At 34.2% G+C, this 11,282-nt stretch overlaps 1 protein-coding gene across 1 annotated transcript; it reads left to right on the forward strand.

Annotated features, from left to right (window-relative positions):
* The first annotated feature begins 1,024 nt into the window (after positions 1-1,024).
* On the forward strand, positions 1,025-2,069 carry LOC132165685 (GDSL esterase/lipase At5g45670-like). Its single transcript, XM_059576347.1, has 2 exons — positions 1,025-1,310; positions 1,487-2,069. Exons 1-2 carry the CDS (start codon positions 1,055-1,057, stop codon positions 1,651-1,653), a joined length of 423 nt encoding a protein of 140 aa, XP_059432330.1. The 5' UTR covers positions 1,025-1,054; the 3' UTR covers positions 1,654-2,069.
* The last annotated feature ends 9,213 nt before the right edge of the window (positions 2,070-11,282 follow it).

The raw sequence follows: 11,282 nt of genomic DNA on the forward strand, positions 1-11,282 counted from the left end.
GTAAAATTGCGGTTTGGCATTTAAAATCACAATTTAGCCTTTAAAATTCCGCTTTTTCATAAAAACATCTCACTACGTGCGATTTGAAAAATGCAAATTTTTTACGTTTTCAAATCGCAATTTTTTTAAAATGTAATCCCAAACAATTCATTTTCTGTAATTTGGTTTAAAATTGAACCTTTTTTTTATGAAATGGCAATGACAAACCTACCCATAGCATATCAAAAAATATATAAAAAATAAAAAATAAAAAAACACCCAAATAATACACCAAACAAGATGAACAACCTTGGCTTGTATTATATATATATATATTTTAAATATGACTTATAGATTTGAGTAATATTAGGAACTATCTTTTTATCTTCCTCAAACTGATGTGGCTTTCAAAATCACCATTGGATCAAAATTCAAGTATGATTCATCTAAAATTTAATGGTGATTTTAAAAGCCACATCAGCTTTAGGGGGATAAAAAGAGAATAAAATGATGGTCCCTATCATTACTCTATAGATTTACTCCCCCATTAAACCCACAAAGGAATGATCAATTAGCTTAGCTTAAGGCTAAGGTCACGAAGGCAATTAATATTTCCTTCCTAAATTATCAAATTCAATCTATTCTATTTTTCTTATCTTAATTTTTAGCTTAATGGGGCATGTAAGACTAAGCCGATTAAGGTATGCGGTGTGTAGTTTGGACTAAATTGTACTTATTTTGTTCAATCTATCACTCAATTTGTAAGTCCCTATGATATTAATCTACCCACCAATTTACCATATATAGGGGTTGCGTATCAACCATTCCAATTTTGAATATTGTATTATTTGGAATTAACGACAAATTATAGCCACATAGGATAGGGTGAGGATGTGTAGACTTACTTTGGGTGGGGGCCAATCTATCAAATTCTTTATATTCAAAATTTTATTTTTATTTAGTAGCTCACTAGAAACTTTGGTGGAGGCTATAAATAGCTCTCTCATGCTCATCTTTGTAGTACACCGGCCGTCAATCTATTAAATCCTTTAAGCTTTACTTGTTTTGGTTGTCAATGGCATCTCAACTCAAGTCATTGTTTTGGATGCTTCTTATTTTCTTGCTACTATCAAACTTGCAACAACATTGTAATGCAGTTGGAAATCCACAAGTACCTTGTCTCTACGTGTTCGGGGACTCCTTGTCGGATGATGGGAACAACAACAATCGTTTGAAATTGGCAAAAGCCAATTATTTACCCTATGGGGTTGATTTCCCCAAGGGGCCTACGGGAAGGTTTTCCAACGGTCGGAACATGCTCGATGTCCTTGGTCTGCATTTTGCCCTTTCATATATAATTTTTTGCTCTTTAGATTTAAGTTTATTTTTGCATAAACTAAAAATTTAAACCACTTTTTCTGCCTTTATATATTCTTAATTAAGGTTGTGTTGAATCTTTATTGTGATTTCCCAAAGTCTGATGCTTTTGAACTCTCTCTCATTACAGCTCAAAATCTGGGATTCAGTGAATACATCCCACCCTTTGCTACCGCTAGAGCCGAGGAAATACTGAGAGGTGTCAATTATGCATCTGGTTCAGCTAGAATTCGCAATGAAACTGGAAGAATCTACATAATTATTGGAATTTACCGTCATCAAGCTAGCAATATATAGAGCATACACATTCAACTCGGCAAATATTTAGCGAAAAATTATTTTATTTTCTATTTTAAAATGCTTGGGTAACGGCCAGAGCCACGGCTGGGTCTGGCGTGACCCAGCCATGGATGGGCGGCAGTGAGAGAGAGAGAGAGGTAGATGCCATGGGTCAAACCCACAATGGCTCTCAGGCCGTGGGTCTGGCCTTCTCCGTTGCCATGGGTCACAGCCTCTCCAACCTCCGGTGGGTTGATTTCCGGCGGCTCATTTGGGTTTTGATGATTGTTATCAAGTGTTTTAGTCTTATTTTCTTAAGATGAAATAGATGAGGTGTCATTATCTCATTGGATGCTGTAAACTATGGGTTTTACACCCTAGCCGGATAGTAGGGGCTCTCTTTCAATATCAAATTTCATGCATATATTTATCCTTTTTTAGTGCACAAAAACACTTGTTGTTTATATTCAACAAAGAACAAAGTCTTAAGATTCACATGTTGTTGCCAACCTCGACCTCCAATTGTTTAGCTTGTGAATTTTATCGATTTCAAGTTGATGAAAAAAAAAAAAATTAATAAAGTGAAAAGAAAAAGGAGGGCTAGAGAGTATTTTGGGGAATAAATTGAAATGAATAAAGTAATGCTTTGGTAGTATCATCAACTTCTTCCTTTTTTCTTTTTTCTTTTTTCTTTTTAATAATCATTGATGGAAAACAAATTATAGAATTTTCTACAAATAAATGTTCAATCTCATATTATTTGTAAGAGTAACTAACTAATAAATCCTCCTCAATAAACATTCCTGCTACCAACTATTAACTATCATTCTCAATTTCGTTATCTTCTAATATAGCCCAAAAATAAATAAATAAAAAAATTAGCTATTCCCTCTTAGTATGTAGTTTTGCTCGTCCATTTAAAAAGGAAGCTAAAGTAAGGATACAAATGCTAATTCCTTAAAAACTTTGAGATAGGGAGACCAAGCTATATCACTAAAGTAGAAAGTCATGCCGAAGACTTTTTAATATAAATTTTAGACGAAGATTACCATCCATGAGCATATCAGGATTTCTTTGCCCATGATGATTATGGGTCATGGGAGAAAGACAAGGTCTAAAAATGAAAGAACTCTTCATCAAATAGAAAAAATATAAACAAATAGCGGATATAAAATAAAATACAAGAATTTTATGTGATTTAGTCTATGACCTATGTCAACTGGATAAAACTCAAATGGTTACATTTTGCTTTTATTCCTTGATGAGTGTGTAAGAAATTCCATTTGAAGTATGTCGCTTATGTCACATATATTATTGTAATTATAAAAATGTATAATTTAGATGTTCAGTAATTTATTCCAATTAAAGCTTATTGTGTGAAATCAAATATTCTGAATTAAATTGCTGATTTAATTCTTGTGGAATAAGTATTTGATTTCAATCAAATATTCTAAATTAAATTGCCGATTTAATTCTTGTAGAACAAGTATTTGATTTCATTACTGATTTTATTTTGTGGAATCAATTAGCTTTATTGATTATTTATTTGATTTTTATTCCTTGATGGGAGGAATAATTAAGGTAACAGCTCTAGTTGAGGTCCCTGACCTACTTATAAATAAGACCTGTGTATTCCATCAATTAGCACTCACTGGTAAGCATAGGTCAGAAGACCCTCTCAATAATTGTTTAGTTTTAGTTTGGTTGCTGTGAAGTTGTTTTTCAAGCTACTTGAGCAAAGCAATAGACAGAAGTACGTATATATTAAATTATTTTCGCTTTTAGTTTTATTGTTAATTAGCATTTAATATATATGTTAATCCTTACATATGGTACCATAGCCATATCTGTGTCATATTTGCTCAACATTAAGTTGTTGTTTATTATGCTCGATTTGTGAATATTGTTTAGTTTTATATATTTCTATTGCTGATAATCTGGTTGGAACAAGGCATGCAATTTTAACACTGTGAGTGTTTTATTTCTGAATTGGAATTGCACGTATTGTTCTATTTTGGATTAAAACTAGCAATTTTCTGAATTGCACGTATTGTTCTATTGCTCAACAACCTTTGGAGAGGCCTTGACCATATTGCCCTTCTTGTTTCTTGAAACAGTAACGATTGGGGAACTGGGAGACAAGCTAGCCAAAGGACTAGCCACCGCTGCCATTTCCAGAAATCTCCACCTCCCACAGCAGCGGCGTTGGCCGCATAAGGTGAGCTACTGACGGAGGAAGCCCCATACGGGGCCGCCTGTGATGGACAGAAACGGCGCCCACACAGGCTGCCAATTTCTGGCCGGAATGGCGGCCATTTCACCAGGGCTACCAAAAAAAAAACGGCTGGCAGCCCCACACGAGGTGCCTTTCGTTTTTGCCCGTTTGCATATCAGGGAGCGGCTAAGCATGGCCGGCACATCAAGGAACCGGCGCCGGTGGCCGGAGAATGGGGAAGGGGGAGAGGCGGCAGTTAAAGGGGCTAAGGTTTCGGGTTTGGGGTCTTTTTATTCGGGTAGGGTTTTCAACCCGTTTTGGCCTGATTCAAAAAATAAAAAAAAATAAAAAAAATAAAAAAACTGGGTCATTAGGTGGCCTGACCCAGAAGCCCAACCCGGATCAGCTAGCCCATTCCAGTAGCCCAACCTGGTTTAAGTAGCTGGCCCATCCAGATTTTAAAACAAAAAACGAAAGGGGGGGAATCAAATGGGGTTTAGAACTTGGGTTCTTAAGGGATAAAGGGCCTAAGATTACTTCAAGGTCATTAGGCTATTCAGTTTATTATGCTGTAATGTTACATTTATATTTGTCTTACTATTTAAATTGTTCAATATTAAATTATTGTTTCTTTAATACATGAACTTAATAATATATTTATTCTTTTAATTGTTTGATGCCTAGACCCGAGAATAATTAACTAAGCCACATATGTTTGTAAATGTTTATGGTACTATCCAAAATTGCAATCGGAAAGCTCTGGCAAGGCAAGTCTTGGGACTTAAGTGTGCCGTGGTGCGCCCCCTCACTTACCTGGGACACTATCCGGTTGTACTTTGAAAAAATACTATTTACCCACTTTCATGTTAGTTTTGTCTTTTATTCTTGGAAACTTTAGTTTTGGCATCTATACAGTTATTGGATGTTAATGAAGTCGTGATTATCATAATAATTTTGGGAGAGCCACAGCATCCCGATTTTATAATGATAATTGCATCAAGACCATACGTGTGAACTTCATAAAGAAAATTAACATCCTATTGTAATTAATTCATAAATTTAATTACTAATCCTCACAAGGACGTTATTATTTTTATGACTTAATTAGAATAAGATAATAAATTTAACCTTAAAAATAAAATTTCTCTTAGGCCCACAAGCACGGAGGATTTTATTTATTAATATTAAATTTATTAATCCTATTAAAGACTAAATTTCATGCGTGATGTAACCTTTGCCCATAGGTAGGTTAAAATTTACAATTAAATTAACATTGGTTAATTTAAAAAAATTAGATGTTAATGAAGTCGTAATTGTCATAATAATTTTGGGAGAGCCACAGCATCCCGATTTTATAATGATAATTGTATCAAGTTTTTATATATGAACTTCATAAAGAAAATTAACATCGTGTTGTAATTAATTCATAAATTTAATTTGCCAATCCCCACGTTTTTATTTTTATGAATTAATTAGAATAAGATAGTAAATTTAACATTGAAAATAAAATTTCTTTTAGGCCAACAGGTACGAAAAATTTTATTTATTAATGCTAAATTTATTAGTCTTATTAATAAAGAGTAAATTTCATGCGTGATGCACCTTTGCCCACAAGTAGGTTGAAATTTACCATTAAATTAACATTGGTTAATTTAAATAAGGTTATTTCATAGCATTAAAGTATATAATTTTTCTTGGTTATTAGATGTATTCCTACTGCTTTAATTATTAATATTTTATGTTCCAATAATTCCTAATGGTAATTTTTCCTGACAGAAAAGAAAATGTGCTTTTCACTTGGGGTATTTGGAGACTGAATTGGCGTTTCATGTGGATGAAATCAAGTACGCCACATGAGATTATTAAACATGAACAATTGTAGTGATTTAAATCGCTTAAGTTTCAACGTTCATGAAATCTCATATCAAGGAAAGCATTAGGGTTTTATTCATTTATGTTTCAGGGCCAAAGAAAGGTAGTTTATGAACATTTAGTGAGTTCCAATAAGGCTTTGGCCTGCACCCTAATAGAAAAGCTTTAAAGTCAAACCTTTTACAATTTCAAAATGTGCGTGAGCACATTATGGAAATGAAGGACATAACAGCTCATTATAAAGTCCCTAAAGGTTGAGTTTTTGAGTTATTGTGGTCAATTTTATTTTAAGTTCTCTCATCTAAATATGGTATTTTTCAAATATCTTGTGGCACACATAAGGATAACTGATCAATAAAGAAACTTCTGATCATGTTTGTTCAAGAAGATGAGAGATTAAGACATGAGAATCTAGAAGTTACTCATGTTACAGAAAAGACCTTGATAGGCAATCATGTCCAATAGTTGATGAATGAGAACAAGGTGCCAACAAAGTGTTATGGCAATTAAGATACTTGTTTCTCTTAAACTAAGGAAAATTATGGGCATATAAAGAATGATTGCATAAAGTATCATAAATGACTTGAAATAATAGTAATCTCATACATTTACTGTATCATGAATCTCTTTTATTGACTCTCCTAAATACTGTGTGGATTCAATTTGATTTAGCGGTCCACGTTTTCAACATAATGCAGGGTTTTTAAAATAATACTTGTTTATAATTGGAGGTTGTTGGGATCTATAGATTAATTTTAAAAATTCAGTTATGTTATTTTGATCTTAATAATGTTTATATATATTCCACAATTCTTTTAGAAATTTAGTTTCTATATTTGTTTATTAAATCAAGTGAGAACATTATTGAAAATTTTTTGGGTGGAATATTAAATTGATAGTTTATTTAAAATTGATCTAGTTCCCAATTTTTGAAAAATTAATCCATGCATATAAATGTTGACATAAAGCAGAGTCTTATGAATGAGGAAATCCTCTAAGTTATGGCATTGGAGATTGAAATATATCTCTATAAAGAATAAAAGGTCGATAAATGATAGAGTTTTTACGACTCTTGAAATTTACTATCTTTGGTATTTATGTGGACTGCATTAAGGAAAAGCAGGCCAACTATACCACTCAATATGCCAAGAAAAGGGTTTTTGAGATTCTTGAGATCATGTACAAGTGTAGACCTTTTCCATACTTCTTGCCTAAATGGTTAGAGATATCTTATCTCTTTCGGCGATAACCATATAAGGTTTATGTATCTCTATCTTCTAAATCATAAGGTTGGGGCATTAAATGCTTTCAGTACTTATAAGGTAAAAGTAGAGAAACAAAACAAAAGTCAAGATCGTAAGATCTAATTAGGTACATGAAAAGAGGACATGAAATGTAATACTAATATTCTATTCTCATAATGGAGTGAAGCCTTGAAAGCCGCTGTGTATACATTTTAACTGGGTTCCATTTACGGTTGTCCATAAGACACCTAAATTAAGGAATGAATGGAACCAAGTTCAAATTGTTTACACATATGGGGTTGTCTTACTATAGTGAGGATTTATAATCCACACCTAAGGTAATTAGATTCAAGGACAACTAGCGGAATTTTATAGGTTATGCAGTAAACTCCAAGGAGTTTAGGCTTTACTATTCTTCATTTAGTCCTAGAATTGTTGAGTCTAGATATTCAAAATTTCTAGAGAACGCTGAACTTAGTGGGAGTGCTTATCCTCAAGAGATTGAATTAGAGGAAGCACAAGAGTTGACTGAAGCTCCTTCACATGAAAGGTGTTTAATTGTGCTTAAGAAAAATCAAATTGATTATCTTCAACCACAATCGGTTTCAGAACAGTCAACTCATAAGGAACAAGTTCAGAATGAACCTACTCAGACTTTGTCAAAAGTAAATGAAGTATGATTAAGAAGATTCTCTAGAATAAGGTGACCAACAATCCCTAGTGATTATGTTGTATACTTCCAAGAGTTTGATTTTTATGTCGGACCTAAGGATGATCCAAAATTGTTTTCACATTCTTTTGGGTGGAGATAACTTCACATTGTGTTTCAATGCCATGAAGGAGGAGATGAAATCATTGGCTAAAATTCAAGTCTGCAATCTTGTTGACTTACCAAAGGGAGTTGTAGCCATAGGCTGCAAATGGGTTTACGAAACCTAAAATGATGCTTCCAGGTAATGTTGAATGATATAAAGCTAGACCTATAGTCAATGATTTTACTCAAAAGGAAGGCATTGATTATCATGGTATGAGTAGCTCATTTTGGCTTAGAGCTATATCAAAAGGATATGAAAAATAATTTTCCTGAATGAGGATCTTAAGGAGGAGGTGTAAATAAGACAACTTAAAGGTTTTATTGATGACAGTCAGAAAGCTTGCAAATTAAGAATATCTATTTATGGACTAAGATATGCCTCTCACTAGTGGTATATAATTGTTTACAAGGTTATTGCCTCACATGGGTTTATTGAGAACCTTGTTAATCATTGAATATACCTTAAGGTCAGTGGGAGTAAAGTTACATTTCTTTAGTCCTATATATAGATAATATTTTGCTTGCAAGCACTAATTTAGGTTTGCTACATAAAGTTCCTCTCACTAAAGTTTTGAGAGAGATTTAGAATGAAGAACTATAAATCTTCAGTAGCACCTATTATTAAAGGGAATAATGTCCCAAAATGTATTGGAACAAAGGCAGATAAAAAATATTTCATATGTATGCATAGGTCTACATTAGACCTGACATTGAAATAGTAGTTGGACTATTGGGTCAATATAGTATTATGGAATATGCAATGAACCAAGAACTATAGTTTAACCTAAAGATACACTTACCATTTGGTGGTGTTTGTTCAGGTTTGATTTATGCTAAATGTATAGATAGTAGAGAATCAACTTCAGTATATATGTACTGAAGATGCAGTAAGCAAACTACAATTGCTACATCTACTATGAAAGCAAAAGTCATTACATGCTGTGAATTAATTACACAGGCATTATGGTTGAGACATTTTTGTTAAAGGTCTCAAGATTGTCGATTTTATAGTTAGACCCATAAAGATCTTCTGAGTTAATTCTACTACAGTTATATTTTCTAAGAATAAACTGAGTAGAAGCAGAAGTATGAATACCGACATAAAGTATCACTATGAAAGAGAATATTAAGTGACAATAAGTGTCTATTGAGCATGTAAGTATTGAATTAATGATTGCGAATCCCATGACTAAAGGTTTACCGATAAGGAAAGTATAGAGTCATGTGGAATATATGAGATTCATTAATTCATTTGTGCTTAGTTTCTCTTTAATTGGTCTATAGACATAAAGGTTATGTTATAAAGATTTTTGTGCGCATATATGTCATTCTTATCCGTGGGGATAAAATTAAAGTTTGACCCAAATGACTTATAAGAAGTTCATTCATAAAGTACATTATCCATAAGGTACTCATTTAAAGAGGTATTGCCCATCGTGATACATGGAAGAGACGGCTTATCATATAAAAGCTTTACCGTCATGATTCGTGTCTGGTATTCCTTGAGTGAGTGAGAGAATTCCATGAATGGTTGGAATAAATAAAGTATTGGCCATATCATAGAATTGAACACCATAAGGAATTTATGTGTCATAAGGGTTAAGTGGGAGAATGTAAGAAATTTCATTTAAAGTATGTACCTTATGTCACATATATTATTGTAATTATAAAATATGTATAATTACGGTGTTCGGTAATTTATTTCAATTAAAGCTTATTGTGTGAAATCAAATATTCTGAATTAAATTGCTGATTTAATTCTTGTGGAATAAGTATTTGATTTCATTACTGATTTTATTTTGTAGAATCAATTAGCTGTATTGATTATTTATTTGATTTTTATTCCTTGATGGGAGGAATAATTAAGGTAATAGCTCTAATTGAGGGTCCCTAACCTACCTATAAATATGGCTTGTGTATTCCATCAATTGGCACTCACCGGTAGACATAGGTCATAAAAACCTCTAAACAATTGTTTAGTTTTAGTTTGGTTGCTGTAAAGTTGTTCTTCAAGCTGCTTGAGCAAAGCAATGGTCAGAGATACATATATATTTAATTATTTCCATTGTTAGTTTTATTGTTAATTAGCATTTAATATATATGCTAATCCTTACAGAGTGTACAGTAGAAGACACTCTATTTATTGGGCTTACACATGAAATATAATCTTACTCAAATCTCTTAATTTAGAGTTATTCAATCTCACCCAATACATGTTTTTCGCTCGTTCTATGAAGATAGTTGATGTGTGCAACTTAAGATGCACTTATTCTTTGCTATATATATATGAGATACGTGTATGTGTGTTTTTCGTTCAGTTGAGATAAGTGTATGTGTGATCCCTAAATATATGGATGTGGAAAGAATACAAAAATATATGATTGATAAAATCAAATAAGTATTTAATGTTTCTAATTTGATTTTATCAATTACAATTAATACAAATATATTCTTATAATATCAAATCTCACAAAATATATTCTAACAGGAGCAACATCAGCCTTCCACAACAATCGATGTCTTCAATCATTGGAGCTATCTATTGACCAATCAAGAGTAGATCATGTAACACCCCACCCCAATGACACACAATATTGTCCGCTTTGGCTTCCCAAAATCAGACTTCCCAGGAGGTCACCCATCCTGGTACTACTCCAGCAGAAGCACACTTAACTGCGGAGTTCTGATGGAATCATGACCATCACAGCTTTAAAACGCGTTGTTGTCATTAAGGGTGTAGTATACATTTAAGCACATCCCCATCTCCATACCTAGGCGATGTGGGAAGTCACAATCACCCTCTCTTAGGACCCAACGTCCCCGCTGGTGACCCTCATGGGATTAGCCCATTCTTGGCGTCCGTCCCTGTAAGTGCCCGCTAGCGACCTTCATGGGCTTGTGCACGCTCCCCCCATCTCAGGCTGGGCTATGACTCTGATACCATTTGTAACACCCCACCCCAATATTTACAGGTTAAGCCTTTTACATGAAAGTATAAGTTGTAGAGAGAAAAGCGAAACCCTTCAGCCACATAGGGGAGGAGGGTTGGCCGTTTGGCAGCCTCCCTCCTCCCCTCGTCCTCCTCGCTCCGGTGCTAGCTATTTACTTGATGCCCTAGCCTCAGTGCCTCCTCTCTTCCCCTTCCTTGCCGCTCCTTTCCCCCTCCATTTTTCTCCCTTTTTGCCCATTCCCTGCCACTTTTCTTCCCCTGCCTTCATTTTCTATAGTGGGCTCCTTGCCCTTGTTTTGGCTCTTTGTGGGTTCGGATTTTGTCTATGATCACCGCCGACCTATGTCGCCGCTTCGCTGCCCGCTATTAGGGTTTTCTTTCATGCATCCCCACTGCGGCGAGCTCCCACGCCCCTTATGTGGTAGTTTCCGGCTTGCAAGGGTCCGGCTCCCTTCTAGCTACCGTCTTCCCACATTGTGCTCATTTTCCCTATTTTTTCCCTGTTTTGGTGGCTCCTAGTTGTTTTTTTTCTTTTTTTCTTGTTTGTAGTTG

The sequence above is a fragment of the Corylus avellana genome, chromosome ca1 (assembly GCF_901000735.1).
Source record: "Corylus avellana chromosome ca1, CavTom2PMs-1.0".
NCBI classification, from domain to species: Eukaryota; Viridiplantae; Streptophyta; class Magnoliopsida; order Fagales; family Betulaceae; genus Corylus; species Corylus avellana.

Bases quoted from the DNA above. Each gene is read 5' to 3' on its own strand.
- LOC132165685 (XM_059576347.1), top strand. From the start codon at position 1,055: ATGGCATCTCAACTCAAGTCATTGTTTTGGATGCTTCTTATTTTCTTG. The intron at 1,311-1,486 runs GTCTGCATTTTG...CTCTCATTACAG, and splicing joins GAACATGCTCGATGTCCTTG to CTCAAAATCTGGGATTCAGT.